This window comes from Pelophylax lessonae, assembly GCF_965119305.1.
Source record: "Pelophylax lessonae genome assembly, chromosome: 1".
In the NCBI taxonomy this organism is placed as follows: Eukaryota; Metazoa; Chordata; class Amphibia; order Anura; family Ranidae; genus Pelophylax; species Pelophylax lessonae.
The window spans coordinates 889,066,595-889,084,421 of NC_138768.1; the positions used below are offsets into that span (position 1 = coordinate 889,066,595).

A 17,827-nucleotide genomic window follows, 5' to 3' on the forward strand; every position below is an offset into this window, starting at 1 on the left:
ACTGATAAATTGGGCGTCCAAAATTATTCAGCCCCTTTACTTTCAGTGCAGCAAACTCTCTCCAGAAGATCAGTGAGGATCTCTGAATGATCCAATGTTGACCTAAATGACTAATGATGATAAATAGAATCCACCTGTGTGTAATCAAGTCTCCGTATGAATGCACCTGCACTGTGATAGTCTCAGAGGTCAGTTTAAAGCACAGAGAGCATCATGAAGAACAAGGAACACACCAGGCAGGTCCGAGATACTGTTGTGGAGAAGTTTAAAGCTGGATTTGGATACAAAAAGATTTCCCAAGCTTTAAACATCCCAAGGAGCACTGTGCATGCGATAATATTGAAATGGAACGAGTATCAGACCACTGCAAATCTACGAAGAAGACCTGGCCGTCCCTCTAAACTTTCAGCTCATACAAGGAGAAGACTGATCAGAGATGCAGCAAAGAGGCCCATGATCACTCTGGATGAACTGCAAAGATCTACAGCTGAGGTGGGAGACTCTGTCCATAGGACAACAATCAGTCGTATACTGCACAAATCTGGCCTTTATGGAAGAGTGGCAAGAAGAAAGCCATTTCTTAAAGATATCCATAAAAAGTGTAGTTTAAAGTTTACCACAAGCCACCTGGGAGACACACCAAACAGTTGGAAGAAGGTGCTCTGGTCAGATGAAACCAAAATTGAACTTTTTGGCAACAATGCAAAACGTTATGTTTGGCGTAAAAGCAACACAGCTCATCACCCTGAACACACCATCCCCACTGTCACACATGGTGGTGGCAGCATCATGGTTTGGGCCTGCTTTTCTTCAGCAGGGACAGGGAAGATGGTTAAAATTGATGGGACGATGGATGGAGCCAAATACAGGACCATTCTGGAAGAAAACCTGATGGAGTCTGCAAAAGACCTAAGTCTGGGATGGAGATTTGTCTTCCAACAAGACAATGATCCAAAACATAAAGCAAAATCTACAATGGAATGGTTCACAAATAAACATATCCAAATGTTAGAATGGCCAAGTCAAAGTCCAGACCTGAATCCAATCGAGAATCTGTGCAAAGAACTGAAAACTGCTGTTCACAAAACGCTCTCCATCAAACCTCACTGAGCTCGAGCAGTTTTGCAAGGAGGAATGGGCAAAAATTTCAGTCTCTTGATGTGCAAAACTGATAGAGACATACCCCAAGCGACTTACAGCTGTAATCGCAGCAAAAGGTGGCGTTACTTAACTTAAGGGGGCTGAATATTTTTGCACGCCCAATTTTTTTCAGTTTTTTATTTGTTAAAAAAGTTTGAAATATCCAATAAATTTCGTTCCACTTCATGATTGTGTCCCACTTGTTGATTCTTCACAAAAAATTACAGTTTTATATCTTTATGTTTGAACTCTGAAATGTGGCAAAAGGTCGCAAAGTTCAAGGGGGGCGAATACTTTCGCAAGGCACTGTACAGGGGCACACTGACCACCAGCATACAGGGGACACACTGACCACCAGCATACAGGGGGGCACACTGACCACCAGCATACAGGGGGGACACTGACCACCAATATGCAGGGCCACTGGTTACCTGTCCACAGGGGACATAACAAATCAAGTAAAACAACTACCATGCAACTAAAAAAATCTGAAAAGCAATAAGAGAATCTTGTTATCGGTTCCCTCATCTAACGTGCAACAATAAACAACAAAAAATGCAGCACTGCCCTACACTTCTTCTATAAAATTCTACAAATGGACTTATAATGGTAAAACCTATAAATGAATATCCTGTGCAAATAAACCAATGTATTACAATATAGTAGTGATGGTGTCACCCTCTCTGCAAAAGGTAAGGAATATTGCAGAGCTGCAATGTGCAAATAGTGGTGACCCCCCCTCCCTCCATATATAATCACAATAAATAGTACAATTAATGTGCATATTTTACATTTTATTATGATTATATATGGGGTGTTTCACCACTATTTGCACATTGCAGCTCTGCAGTATTTCTTACCTTTTGCAGAGAGGGTGACACCATCACTCCTGCCCGGATTGGATTTGAATTTAGCTGACCCCATCCCCCCCTCCAAGTTTTTCCTCTATCTTATCTTCCTAACATTTGGTAGCCCTATCCCAACAAATTTTAAAAAATATCTTTATCTTTTTTTTTTTTCTATCTCATGGACGAAATGTGAGTAATAACATAAATATCATACAATCATTCCATAAACACATCCCACATACATCGCATAGATCATTTCCAGGAAATATGCTTATAAAATTGTTTACCATTTGGCAAAAAAAAAAAATATGTCCCCGGATTTCATTTTAAAAATCTGGTCACCTTACAATATGGTCCACAAGGTGGTGACCTAACTTCTCTCAGATGAAACGCATAGGCAGGAAGTGATGATGTAAAGACAGGAAGTGATGCAAGATACTGACAGGAAGTGATGTAGGTCCACAGAGGAAGTGATGTCAGATATAAATAGGAATTTCAGAGGCGAGTCGGGAGGAAGTAGAGAGGAGACGTAGCTGGAAGTGGCAGCAGAGGAGGTAATAAGACATTATTTTCTATATATAATCTTTAATTACATAAATAAAATTTTCTCCTTCCGTTTTTATGCCGGGGGAATAGAAACAGAGGAACACAAAACACTGAGAATCAGATTGTAGTCCCCCGATGAAATCACATAAGTAGGATGAACAACAAAACTTCCTCCTGCTCTCCTGTAGCGCCCTCACCAGGCAGAGCTGAGGTACTCATATTCTATCTGGGGAAGAGGCAGAGCTCGGGGTGACCCCGACACTCACCGCTGCAAATATTCACCAGCTTAGAAACATAGAAACATAGAAACATAGAATGTGTCGGCAGATAAGAACCATTTGGCCCATCTAGTCTGCCCAATATATCTGAATCCTCTGAATAATCCCTGGCCCTATCTTATATGAAGGATAGCCTTATGCCTATCCCATGCATGCTTAAACTCCTTCACTGTATTTGCAGCTACCACTTCTGCAGGAAGGTTATTCCATGCATCCACTACTCTCTCAGTAAAGTAATACTTCCTCATATTACTTTTAAACCTTTGCCCCTCTAATTTAAAACTGTGTCCTCTTGTGGTAGTTTTTCTTCTTTTAAATATGCTCTCCTCCTTTACCGAGTTGATTCCCTTTATGTATTTAAAAGTTTCTATCATATCCCCTCTGTCTCTTCTTTCTTCCAAGCTATACATGTTAAGGTCCTTTAACCTTTCCTGGTGAGTTTTTTCCTGCAATCCATGTACTAATTTAGTAGCTCTTCTCTGAACTCTCTCTAGAGTATCTATATCCTTCTGGAGATATGGCCTCCAGTACTGCGCACAATACTCCAAGTGAGGTCTCACCAGTGTTCTGTACAGCGGCATAAGCACTTCTCTCTTTCTACTGCTTATACCTCTCCCTATACATCCAAGCATTCTGCTGGCATTTCGTGCTGCTCTATTACATTGTCTTCCCACCTTTAAGTCTTCTGAAATAATTACTCCTAATTCCCTTTCCTCAGATACTGAGGTCAGGACTGTGTCAAATATTCTATATTCTGCCCTTGGGTTTTTACGCCCCAGGTGCATTATCTTGCACTTATTCACATTAAATTTCAGTTGCCAGAGTTCTGACCATTCTTCTAGTTTTCCTAAATCCTTTTCCATTTGGTGTTTCCCTCCAGGAACATCAACCCTGTTACATATCTTTGTGTCATCAGCAAAAAGACAAACCTTACCATCGAGGCCTTTTGCAATATCACTTATGAAGATATTAAACAAAATTGGTCCCAGTACAGATCCCTGAGGTACCCCACTGGTAACATGACCTTGTTCTGAATGTTCTCCATTGACTACAACCCTCTGTTGTCTGTCACTCAGCCACTGCCTAATCCACTCAACAATATGGGAGTCCATGCTCAATGACTGCAGTTTATTGATAAGTCTTCTATGTGGGACAGTGTCAAAAGCCTTACTAAAATCTAGATATGCAATGTCTACTGCACCTCCACCGTCTATTATTTTAGTCACCCAATCAAAAAAATCTATAAGATTTGTTTGACATGATCTCCCTGAAGTAAACCCATGTTGTTTTTCATCTTGCAGTCCATGGGATTTAAGATGTTCCACAATCCTATCCTTTAATAGGGTTTCCATTAATTTGCCTACTATTGATGTCAGACTCACTGGTCTATAGTTGCTCGATTCCTCCCTACTACCTTTCTTGTGAATGGGCACGACATTTGCCAATTTCCAATCTTCCGGGACGACTCCTGTTACTAATGATTGGTTAAATAAATCTGTTAATGGTTTTGCCAGCTCACCACTAAGCTCTTTTAATAATTTTGGGTGTATCTCATCAGGACCCTGTGACTTATTTGTCTTCACTTTAGACAGCAATCTTAGAACGTCTTCCTCTGTAAAGACACATGCATCAAACGATTCATTAGTCATCCTTTCAAGTGGAGGTCCTTCTCCTTCTTTTTCATCTGTAAAAACTGAACAGAAGTATTCATTAAGGCAGTCGGCTAGCCCTTTATTCTCTTCTACATACCTTCCGTCCTTTGTTTTTAATTTATTTATTCCTTGTTTTAATTTCCTTTTTTCATTTATATATCTGAAGAATGTCTTATCCCCCTTTTTCATAGACTGAGCTAGTTTTTCTTCTGCCTGCGCTTTAGAAGTTCTTATAACTTGCTTGGCCTCTTTCTGCCTAATCTTGTAGATTTCCTTATCTTCATTGCTCTGGGTTTTTTTATAATTACAAAATGCTAGCTTTTTATTTTTAATGATTTGGGCCACTTCTGCTGAATACCACAGTGGTCTCTTCCTTTTTTTGCTTTTACTGACAAGTCTAATGCAATTTTCTGTTGCCTTCAATAATGCACCTTTTAAGTAGTCCCATTTCTCCTGGACTCCATGTAATCCGTACCGTACAAGCTTTCCTCCCTCGTCACTACTTACATAAATCCCGTCCTCTGCCCCAACACCAACTGGGCCCCCACTCCTCACCCCCCATCCAACACCGCTGTCCCCCATTCCTCACCCCCATCTAACACTGCTGTACACCATTCCTCACCCCCCCCCATCTAACACCACTGTACTCCATTCCTCACCCCCATCTGACACCACTGTCCCCCACTCCTCACCCCCCATCTAACACCGCTTTCCACCATTGCTCACCCCCCATCTATCACCCGTGTTCCCTACTTCTCATTCCTCATCCAACACTGTTGTTCCCCTCTCCTCACCCCCCTTCCCACACTGCTCACCTATCTTCCACAACCCCCACTGACACTATTGTACCCCACTCCTCATTCCCTTATTCAACATTGCAGATCTCCACTCCTCACACCCCATATTTGACGCTTCTGTCCCCCACTCTTCACCCAGACCCAATGCTGCCTCCTTTCTTTCTCTCACTTCTCTCATATCACTCTTATCTCTATTAATAAAACACAGACCTGACCAGAGAGGTGCGGAGGATTCTCAGAAGATTCTTAGAAGGACAAAAGGATCTCTACAAGGACGTCATGATGGAGAATCAGCCGCCCCTCACATCACCGGGTAAGAGGAGATTTTATTGTAAAGGAGAGAGCAGTACGGAGGGTCCACCTAGATCCACCATCATCTGATAAACCCATAGAAACAATGTATTCAGTCAGTGTGTGTGTTTCCTACAGATGGATCCAGTAATGGGAACGCACCAGAGAGATGTCCCCGTCCTCTGTATTCCCGGGATTCCACACAGGAAGATCACACCATCCCTCGCCATCATCAGGTAGGTGAAGATGGAAGTCGAGATCATAAAAGTGATCTGACTGTATGAAAATATATTCCACTTTTAGGTATAAGGTTATTTGTGCTCACATTTTAAAGAAACCATTCCCTGCTATTTTGTTTGTTTAGAATGAAAATCTGATAGATATAAAAGATGAGGTTAAAGAGGAAGAAGAGACGTATGTGAGGGGTGATCAGCAGTTCAGGGAAGAGGTTGGGATGATGGACAAAGTTAAAGAGGAGAAATCTTCTCCAGACATCAGCACAGGTGAGTGATGGCCACTAAATACAAAAACTGTTTGGGTATATGGATTGATGTTTGAGGTTCTGTAGATCCCCTTCTACAAGGATGTCATGATGGAGAATCAGCCGCCCCTCAGATCACCGGGTAAGAGGAGACTTTATTGTAAAGGAGAGAGCAGTACGGAGGGTCCACCTAGATCCCCCATCATCTGATAAACACATAGAAACGATGTATTCAGTCAGTGTGTGTGTTTCCTACAGATGGATCCAGTAATGGGAACCCACCAGAGAGATGTCCCCATCCTCCGTATTCCCGGGATTCCACACAAGTTAACATTAAAGAAGAGATAAAAGTGGAGGATGATGAGAAATTTGTAATGGAGGAGGCAGAGTTTCCAAAAGGTCACAGGAAGCAGTACCAGGACACCATGGTGGAGTCATCCAGTTACAGAAATCCACCAGAGAGATGTCCCCATCCTCTGTATTCCCGGGATTTCACACAGGAAGATCACACCATCCCCCACCATCATCAGGTAGATGAGAATGTAGGAAAGTGATCCCAAGCCCTAAGAGATATCATTCTTCTATTATTATTATTTTTTTGTATTTATTATTATTTCTGCCATTTTGTTGGTTTAGGATGAAGATCTGATAAATGTACAAATTGAGGTTATAAAGGAAAAGACGTATGTGAGGGGTGATCAGCATTTTACAGAGGAGGTTGGGATGATGGACGCAGTTAAAGAGGAAGAAACTTCTACAGATATCAGCTCGGGTAATTATGCAAGAATGGGTTAAAGCTTACTTAGTGATGTTTGGTTGGGTGGTATCATTGATCTGGTTAGTTGTCATAGTTTGGTGTTGTGATTGCACCCAGTTCCACCACAGATCTATTTTAAACTTTGAAATGCTCGACCAACATACACTGCTCCAAAGAATGAAAGGAACACTTTGAAAACACATCAGATCTCAATGGGGGAAAATATCATGCTGGATATCTATACTGGTATGGACTGGTTTATGTGTTAGGATCTATACTGGTATGGACTGGGTAATGTGTAAGGATCTATACTGGTATGGACTGGGTAATTTGTTAGGATCTATACTGGTATGGACTGGGTAATGTGTTAGGATCTATACTGGTATGGACTGGGTAATGTGTTAGGAAGGAAAGGATGCCACATAGTTTGATGAAAATGAAAATTATCACCCTACAGAGGGCTGAACTCAAAGACACCCCGAAAATTAAAGTGAAAAAATGATGCAGCAGGCGAGTCCATTTTGGTGAAATGTCATTGCAGCAACTCAGAATGGTCCTCAGTAGTGTGTATGGCCTCCACGTGCTTGTATGCATGTCTGACAATGTTGGGGCATGCTCGTAATGAGACGACGGATGGTGTCCTGGGGTATTTCCTCCCAGATCTGGACCAGGGCATCACTGAGCTCCTGAACAGACTGAGGTGCAACCTGGCGCCATCGGATGGACTGAAACAGAATGTCCCAGAGGTGTTCTATTGGATTCAGGTCAGGCGAGCGTGGGGGCCATTCAATGGTATCAATTCCTTCATCCTCCAGGATCTGGCTGCATACTCTCACCACATGAGGCCGGGCATTGCTGTGCACCAGGAGGAACCCAGGACCCACTGCACCAGCATAGGGTCTGACAATGGGTCCAAGGATTTCATCCCAATACCTAATGGCAGTCAGGGTGTCATTGTCTAGCCTGTAGAGGTCTGTGCGTCCCTCCATGGATACGCCTCCCCAGACCATCACTGACCCACCACCCAACCGGTCATGCTGAAAAATGTTACAGGCAGCTCAGCGTTCACCACGGCTTCTCCAGACCCTTTCACATCTGTCACATGTGCTCAGGGTGAACCTGCTCTCATCTGTGAAAAGCACAGGGTGCCAGTGGTGGTCCTGCCAATTCTGGTGTTCAACAGCAAATGCCAATCGAGCTCCACAGTGCCGGGCAGTGAGCACAGAGCCCACTAGGGGACGTCGGGCCCTCAGGCCACCCTCATGAAGTCTGTTTCTGATTGTTTGGTCAGAGACATTCACACCAGTGTCCTGCTGGAGGTCATTTTGTAGGGCTCTGGCAGTCCTCATCCTGTTCCTCCTTGCACAAAGGAGCAGATACCGGTCCTGCTGATGGGTTAAGGACCTTCTACGGCACTGTGCAGCTGAAACTGATTAACAACCCCCTCTGCTACTTGACTGACCCGATGAATATCCCAGGAGTTTCCCTGACTTGATGCTATACTCTGATTATAAAGTGTTGAGCAGTGTATATGAGTGTGGACAACTCTTGGTAATTTTTCTTGTCTTCTGACAGACGGACTCTGTGGTGGGAATAGAAGGACATCGGAGGAAGATGTGACTACAGAAGATAATGACATGGCATCTTCTCCAGAAGTAAATCCCGTTCCTCATAATATACATGACAGACCTCACCATTGGAGGAGATCATTGGAATCTCCTGATACTTCACATAGTCCTCTAATATCTGACAGTGCCGACGGGTGCGGGAAACCATCTCATCTCAGGGAATCTTCTTTATACCATAAAGGGGTTCATACAGGAGAGAATTCATTGTCCTGTTCAGAGTGCGGAAAAAGTTTTAATCATAAACGAAGCCTAAATATCCATCAGGGCATACACACAGGTGAGCGTCCCTATTCATGTTCAGAGTGCGGAAACTGTTTTAAACACAAAAGAAACCTTCTTAGCCATCAGAAAACACACACAGGTGAGCGTCCCTATTCATGTTCAGAGTGCGGGAAATGTTTTAAGCAGAAAATAAGCCTTCTTCAGCACCAGAGAATTCACACAGTTGAGCATCCATATTCATGTTCAGAGTGCAGGAAATGTTTTAGTAGAAAAGGAAACCTTCTTCGTCATCAGAGAATTCACACAGGGGAGTGTCCTTATTCATGTTCAGAGTGCGGAAAAAGTTTTATTTATGAAGGAAGCCTTCTTAGCCATCAGACAATACACACAGACGAGCGTCCCTATTCATGTTCAGAGTGCAGGAAATGTTTCAGTCGTAAAGAAACCCTTCTTAGCCATCAGAGAATACACACAGGTGAGCGTCCCTATTCATGTTCAGAGTGCGGGAAATGTTTCAGTCGTAAAGAAACCCTTCTTAGCCATCAGAGAATACACACAGGTGAGCGTCCCTATTCATGTTCAGAGTGCAGGAAATGCTTTACTAGTAAAGGAAACCTTCTTAGCCATCAGAGAATACACACGGGTGAGCGTCCCTATTCATGTTCAGAGTGCGGAAAATGTTTTAATCATAAAGGAAACCTTCTTAGCCATCAGAAAATACACACATGTGAGCGTCCCCATTCATGTTCAGAGTGCGGGAAATGTTTTAATAATAAACAAAACCTTCTTAGCCATCAGAGAATACACACAGGTGACCGTCCCTATTCATGTTCAGAGTGCGGGAAATGTTTTCATAATAAACATACCCTTCTTAGCCATCAGAGAATACACACAGGTGACCGTCCCTATTCATGTTCAGAGTGCGGGAAATGTTTTACTAGTAAAGGAAACCTTCTTAGCCATCAGAGAACACACACAGGTAAGTGTCCCTATTCATGTTCACAGTGCGGGAAATGTTTTAATCGTAAAGAAAGCCTTCTTAGGCATCAGAGAATACACACAGTAGAGCGTCCTTATTCATGTTCAGAGTGTGGGAAATGTTTTACTCATGAAGTAAGCCTAAATATCCATCAGGGCATACACACAGGTGAGCGTCCCTATTCATGTTCAGAGTGCGGAAACTGTTTTAAACACAAAAGAAACCTTCTTAGCCATCAGAAAACACACACAGGTGAGCGTCCCTATTCATGTTCAGAGTGCGGGAAATGTTTTAAGCAGAAAATAAGCCTTCTTCAGCACCAGAGAATTCACACAGTTGAGCATCCATATTCATGTTCAGAGTGCAGGAAATGTTTTAGTAGAAAAGGAAACCTTCTTCGTCATCAGAGAATTCACACAGGGGAGTGTCCTTATTCATGTTCAGAGTGCGGAAAAAGTTTTATTTATGAAGGAAGCCTTCTTAGCCATCAGACAATACACACAGACGAGCGTCCCTATTCATGTTCAGAGTGCAGGAAATGTTTCAGTCGTAAAGAAACCCTTCTTAGCCATCAGAGAATACACACAGGTGAGCGTCCCTATTCATGTTCAGAGTGCGGGAAATGTTTCAGTCGTAAAGAAACCCTTCTTAGCCATCAGAGAATACACACAGGTGAGCGTCCCTATTCATGTTCAGAGTGCAGGAAATGTTTTACTAGTAAAGGAAACCTTCTTAGCCATCAGAGAATAAACACGGGTGAGCGTCCCTATTCATGTTCAGAGTGCGGAAAATGTTTTAATCATAAAGGAAACCTTCTTAGCCATCAGAAAATACACACATGTGAGCGTCCCCATTCATGTTCAGAGTGCGGGAAATGTTTTAATAATAAACAAAACCTTCTTAGCCATCAGAGAATACACACAGGTGACCGTCCCTATTCATGTTCAGAGTGCGGGAAATGTTTTCATAATAAACATACCCTTCTTAGCCATCAGAGAATACACACAGGTGACCGTCCCTATTCATGTTCAGAGTGCGGGAAATGTTTTACTAGTAAAGGAAACCTTCTTAGCCATCAGAGAACACACACAGGTAAGCGTCCCTATTCATGTTCACAGTGCGGGAAATGTTTTAATCGTAAAGAAAGCCTTCTTAGGCATCAGAGAATACACACAGTAGAGCGTCCTTATTCATGTTCAGAGTGTGGGAAATGTTTTACTCATGAAGTAAGCCTTCTTACGCATCAAAAGAATACACACTGTTGAACATCCCTATTCATGTTCCAGGTGCGGGAAATGTTTTAATCAGAAAAGAAACCTTCTTAGCCATCAGAAAATGCACAGGGGTGAGCTTCCCTGTTAATGTTCAGAGTGTGGGAAATGTTTTAATAATAAAGGAAACCTTCTTAGCCTTTAGAGAATACACACGGGTGAGCTTCCCTATTCATGTTTAGAGCGCGGGAAATGTTTTGCGTTCAAATGTTTACTTGTTAGACACCGGAAAGTTCATACAGGCGAGCGTCTCTAATCTTGTGCAGAGTGCGGGAAATGTTTAACTAAGAAAGAATACCTACTTACACACAGGTGAGCGCCCTTTTTAATGTTACAAGTGCGGGAAATGTTTTCCAAACAAAGGTTTATTTCTTAGAAACCACAAAGTTCATACGGGCGAGCGTCCTATGTCATGTTCAGAGTGCGGGAAAGTTTACAAATAAAGGAAATATAATGAAACATCAGAGTGCACCCTCTGCTGGTACTACGGGAAATGGACACTGGATTGTAACGGGTGGAACTGTTTAGTCCATAAACAAATGTGAAACCACCACAGTCCACTCGGGGTTGGTTTACACCCGCATCGCCCTCTGACCCGCTGTGGGGTTGGCAGGCAGCTGGGAGCCCTTATGTTAACCCTGTAAAGCCCACACCAGTACGCCGCAACCCTATGCATTGGGGCTGTTGCGGCACAACCCCATTCAGTTGAATAGCATTGCCCAATGTGACCGGGGGTGTGAGGTTTGCAGCAGCCGCAAATTGCAGTGCCATGTGTACCATCCAGCTGGGGGTGGTAAAATCATAACAACTGTCTACCTTTACCGATCCCTCCCCACATGAGGCAACAGGCAGGAAACCATGACAATACATGGGGCAACAAGTGAGCAATTAAGACAAAACATGGGGCAACAGGTGGGCAATCCGCACAATACATAGGATAATAAGTGGGCAATCCGCACAATACATGGGATAATAAGTGGGCAATCCTGACAATATATGGGGCATAAAACCAATGAATATGGTCGCACTCCAACAGGTTATAGTGATGATATTTATTGCAGACAGTCAATACGGGATACAGAAAGGTGGACGCGTTTCACACGTAATATCGTGCTTGTTCACCACGGTGTGCGCACCTGTTGGTAATACATGGGGGCAACAAGTGGGCATTCATGACAATACATGGGGCAGCAGACAAACAATTCTGACAATACATTCTTTTTGTGTTCTACTTATAAATATGTATATAGATCTAACCTACTGGATGGAAAAAGATCACTGTAACATGCAATTACCCACAGCAGCCAATCAGGATTCAGCTTTCACTGGTGAACCTTCTTAGAAGGGGGGTGAGTTGAGACCTTACATTGATTATAGGGTCCTCAATCGCATCACAGTCAAGAATGCATACCTGATGATTGGTTGCTTAATTTTTTTGATCCTTTTTGTTTTATTAAAGTAGCCGGCTTTTTATTGGTCCAACCAATGTATGATTATTAATACATTTGACACATTTGTTAATTCTATTATAAAAGATTTAAGCTTTATTTTATTCATATCATTTACTGTGTGATAATCGCTTATTCTGATCTTGTCCAATAAAAACTCTTCATACAATATTCTGTGCCGAGTCTTCTTTTTTACCAATGATTAGATGATCGGTGATTTGAATGTGATCAGTTCATAGAGAGTCATCCATTGGGGTTTTATTAGTGAGATGGAGAGTGGAGAAGGCACCACATTGACAGCCATTGGAGGCCCTTTCTAAAGCCCTAAACTTTTTGGCAACCTGTCTATGACATTAGTCTTCCAAACTCTATCTCACTGAGCTAAGGCCAGAAGAGTTCCAGGAGTTCTTCTCTGTCCACAGTTCCCAAACCAAAAGGAGACATCCACCACATCTTCAATCTTAAGGCCCTAAATGTCCTCAGCTGGGCCCAGGAGTTCCGCATGTAATCCACCAGGTCATAGCCTCTCTTATCAGGGAGATATTTTGTTTTGACCACCCCATGTCCATGTCCTGCAGCAGGGCAGCCGTTCTGCGCAGAATCACATACCTGTACGTCATCTGCATTTCCTGGGTCTACGGCATGCAAGTGTGCCGCCGGTGCTCAGCTTCCGCTGGACACAGTGGGAGCTAATCAGCGAGTCCAGAGGACATGATGTCCACCGGCACCTTGCAATTGTTCCAGAGAGAGGCAGAACAGTGGTCTGTCGATGTAAACAAGGCAGATCGCGGTTCTGTTAGTAGGGAAGATGGAGATCCTGTGTAGATATGTAAATTATATATACTTTCAGACTGTATATGCTCCCTATGTGCCTCCACCATCACTTCTTGGATTCACATCCTTGGAGTCCTCCAATTGGTTCGTTTTTACTCCATCTCCGGTCCTGTCCTCCTTGTTGCCCCTGTGTTGCTGGTTGTGATCCATGCCTCAGCCACGGGTCAGACACTCCCTGGATTGGCCTCGGTCTTCCCGTCTCAGACTGGATGGCTCTTGAATATATGACACTGCTTAAGGTAGTGTCCAATCCATTATATTCCCCATTATAGTTCATATTCTACACTAGCATATTAATTTAACTTATATTTTCATTTTTAGACAAACTCCTTAGCTCCTGATGAATGGACGGAGGTCCATGAAACGCGTCGAGCCGACAAACTACTCAAATATACTATTGTAGTGTGACATATTTCAATTCATGAATATAGAGATTATGATGTTTTATTGTATCCATTGTTTCTTGAGAGATCCTGGTTGATCCTAGAAATGATGTATGTGCAGTTTTGTTGACTCAATATGCATTGTGTAATTCATTGTATACGTTATCTCTGTATGTATTCATGTTATCATTATTGATATGTCTTCAGCTATTTATCAAATAAACTCTTATGTCTAGTCTCCTCACTTAAAGTCCCACACTCTTGTTTTTATCCTTGTTCATATAGTAATTTAGGGATGGAGGAAACTGGACATTGTGTGTGGCCAAATGTAGACAAAAATCTCTCTTTTCTCTGTACTTAATTGGGGTGGAAGACACCCGCCCTTTTTGTCTATATATTTGCCACATCCCTCCCCTGTTAGGGAGAATTTTATTATTCCACATATAGTTCAATTATAGTATCTTTCATAATTATATGTTTTATAACTAGCTCTGGATTTATAATCCGGACATGTTATCTATACAAACCTATCCATATGCATTTTTATTCTTTGAACGGTCTATTATCCAGTCTGGATCGGTTGGATCTGAGCCATTCAGGCTCTCTGACCGGGGCTGCGATGGGCGGCCAGCCACCTCCCCCCTATGCCTGTCTCTGTTTCGACATCCGGGCTGGGGGTGGGGCGTCATGCCTCCCATCGGCGCCATGCAGTGGTTGCATGGTGCGTGACGACTCCTGCCGTCATGTTACCAGGGCAACCCCTTGATCATCTGGGACGTCAGAGGCGGTCTGTTCCTACCGATGTCCGGTCTGCCTGACCGGATGTAGGAGGTATCTTAGCCGCCTATTTAATGACGCCAGCATGGCGCTGGCGTGGTATCACCCCTGCACCTCAGACACTTGCTTTGGATGGACCTTCGATCACTCCTATTGGGACCCTTCACTCTCTGGTATTTCTGATCATATCTTTACTTCAACCTTATCACTGATTATATGCTATCATTGAACACTAAAGCACATGCTTTACTATCGTCTTCACCTTGTGCACTATTTTCTACTTTGTTCACAGCACTCAATCTTTGGCACTCCCCAAATAGGATTCCACTTCATGTTCACCCCTTTTCTTGGTGGTTTTTTCTTTTTCACAACAAATTTCTGTGATATTGCCTGGACTACATGCACTTTAGTATTCAGTTTTGGCTTGGATATACGCCCCTTGGCGGGCATTTCCAATATGCACCTAATCAACTTTTTTGCACACATCACCTTCGGGGTCTCATTTATAGATACTTTTCTCTGGACTATTGCTTTGACCTTAGGCACTGTTTACTATCTTCGGCTACAAAATTCTTGGTGGTTCTCATAGGCACTTTTCCTTTTTTGGGCTGATTCGTCTGACCTCATACGATTGATTATTCATAGGTACATTTGAGATCATTTTTTCTCAGTATATTAATTCTATAGATTTACTGCTTTTTTATATATACTTTCAGACTGTATATGCTCCCTATGTGCCTCCACCATCACTTCTTGGATTCACATCCTTGGAGTCCTCCAATTGGTTCGTTTTTACTCCATCTCCGGTCCTGTCCTCCTTGTTGCCCCTGTGTTGCTGGTTGTGATCCATGCCTCAGCCCTGGGTCAGACACTCCCTGGATTGGCCTCGGTCTTACCGTCTCAGACTGGATGGCTCTTGGATATATGACACTGCTTAAGGTAGTGTCCAATCCATTATATTCCCCATTATAGTCCATTTTCTACACTAGCATATTAATTTAACTTATATTTTGATTTTTAGACAAACTCCTTAGCTCCTGATGAATGGACGGAGGTCCATGAAACGCGTCGAGCCGACAAACTACTCAAATATACTATTGTAGTGTGACATATTTCAATTCATGAATATAGAGATTATGATGTTTTATTGTATCCATTGTTTCTTGAGAGATCCTGGTTGATCCTAGAAATGATGTATGTGCAGTTTTGTTGACTCAGTATGCATTGTGTAATTCATTGCAGTTTCTTGAGTGCCCAAACTAGGGCCAAACACTTTTCAACGGTGGCATAACTGACCTCCCTGGGTAGAAATTTTCTGCTGAGATCTGCCACCAGAGGCTCCATGCCATCCTCCCCAACCTGGCTTAAACAGCTCCCAGTCCAAACATTGAGGCATCTGGGTATCTGGAGAGGGTGAGGCATTCATAGCTCGTTCCTGCTGTCTGGTGGTGACTGGGAGTGCTCCTTCTGAGGTCAGGGGTATAAATTGTGAGGTTAAACACCCTAAGTCATTCCCCAACAAGACCTCAGCTGGTAAATCTGGCATGATGCCCACTTCCACTGACTTAGCCCCGGTGCCCCAATCAATATGCATCCTGGCGGCGGGTAACTTGTGGATGGCTCCCTCTGCCACTCTTACAGCCACAGCACGCCCAGTGTGCTGTGAGGGTTTAACCCTGTGCGGTTGTACCAGGGTTATGGTGGCTCCAGTGTCTCTCAGTCCCCTGGCTTCTTGTCCATTTAGTCTCACTGTCTGTCTGTGGTGAGCCCTGTTGTCCTCAGCTGCTTGCACTGGGTTAGCCTCGTGAAGGGTACCCAATTGCTCCTCAGTGGGTTCAAACCTGGGTACGACTGGGGAAACCTCTGCGGGATAGTGGGGGACCATTGTCTGTGCTGAGGGGGGTGACCCTGGTCGGATCCATGCAGCTTGGTTCCTGCTCTGGGTACAGTCTTGTTGATAGTGCCCAAACTGCTTGCACCTGTGGCACTGTACCCCACTGCAGGACCGGTATCTGGGTGTCTGCCTGTGGGTGTGGTAGTAGTGAACTGCTGCTTGCGCTGGGGAAGGTGGCCCTGTACGAATCCATGAAGCGTGGTTCAGTTTCCGAGTGCAGTCTCTCTGATAATGCCCAAATTTCTTGCACAAATGGCACTGCACTCCATTGTGCCTATGGTATCGATTTGCCCGGGCGTTAGGGATTAGTCCTGATTGTTGTGGTGCTGGTGCTTGAGGATAGTACTGGGGACATAATCCTGATGATCCTCTGTCAAGGTCGACCCGCCTGCTCTCATAGAAATCGTCTGCCAGCCTGGCTGCCTCCTCCACTGTCTGAGGTTTCCTGTCTTTGACCCAGTTTCTGACATCTGCTGGAGTGTAGTCGAAGAATTGCTCCAGCAGTAGCAACTGTAGAGCATCTGCTAATGAAGTTGCCTGGCATCCCTGCATCCAATTGCTGGCGGCGCGGTGCATGCGGAATGCCCACTCTGTATATGACTCTTTGCCCTGTCTCCTGAGAGCCCGGAATTTTCTTCTGTGTGCCTCCGGTGTAACAGCATAACGACCCAACAAAATTTATTTTACTTTGTCATAATTGTGAATGTCCTCGTCAGGCATTGCTCTAAAGGCTTCTGCTGCTCTGCCTGATAACTTGCTGCTCAATATCGCAGCCCAGCTAGCTTTTTCCAGGTCCTCTAATACACACTGTCTCTCAAAGTCTTGCAAATAATTATCAATATCCATCTCACCCTCTGTGAAGCATTTAAATGCAGCATAGTTGATCTTATGTGGCCGTCCTAGTGTAGATCCAGGTAGCCACAGCATATCCACTTGTGGTGATCTGGCTCTAGCCTCCCGAGCTTCCCGGATACTCTGTGCTTCCGTAGCTTGTGCCATGATTTGCACCACAATTTCTTGTGAGGGGTTAGGTCCCAGCATACTTAGTCTCCATCTTACATCCTTTTGGATCTCTGTTTCCTCTGTGTTTGCCATTTGCAGGTTGCTGGTTCGGTCGCTCTCCAGTAGTTCGGCTTTTATCGTGACTTTTGGCTTGTTGCTCTCCCCTAAGCCTTGAGCTTCCAGCAGTTCCTTAAGCGTCGTTCGTTTCAGCCATTCGTATATATGCGCCATTTACCACCTCTTTCAGTTCAGGATATCCATTCGGGAGAAAAATCCCACCGCTTGCCACCAGTGTAACGGATCCTATAGTCTCTATGAGAGAGATCCGTGCAGCTTCTCCCGAAATCCCAGTGACAACACCATCAAGCTCCCCATTCCCCCAAACACGAGTCCAGACTTCATGAAGGAGTAAAACGAACTCTTTATTAAACTCACACACAGTCAATTTATACACACATGGACACATCCCCCTCCTCATCAAATTACTACACACAGGTCAGGGGTTGAATGATTACATTATAACGTAGATGAAATGTAGATGAAATTGTATACAAGAACTGAACTAATTATCTAGCCCTCTGAATAGAAGAAATGGGAGT

At 43.7% G+C, this 17,827-nt stretch overlaps 1 protein-coding gene and 1 pseudogene across 2 annotated transcripts in view; both read left to right on the top strand.

Annotated features, from left to right (window-relative positions):
* LOC309550814 overlaps window positions 1–17,827 on the top strand; it is a 567,902-nt pseudogene that overhangs the window by 174,674 nt on the left and 375,401 nt on the right. The gene's annotated exons all lie outside the window — the stretch shown is intronic.
* Window positions 6,103–17,827, top strand: part of LOC309548616 (uncharacterized protein) — a gene marked incomplete at both ends in the record, with an annotated part of 254,414 nt that continues 242,689 nt past the window's right edge. Inside the window, 3 exons of the mRNA XM_082248593.1 lie at window positions 6,103–6,111; window positions 8,683–10,845; window positions 17,328–17,334. Coding sequence (XP_082104719.1) covers window positions 6,103–6,111; window positions 8,683–10,845; window positions 17,328–17,334 — 2,179 coding nt within the window. The remainder of the gene's footprint in view (window positions 6,112–8,682; window positions 10,846–17,327; window positions 17,335–17,827) is intronic.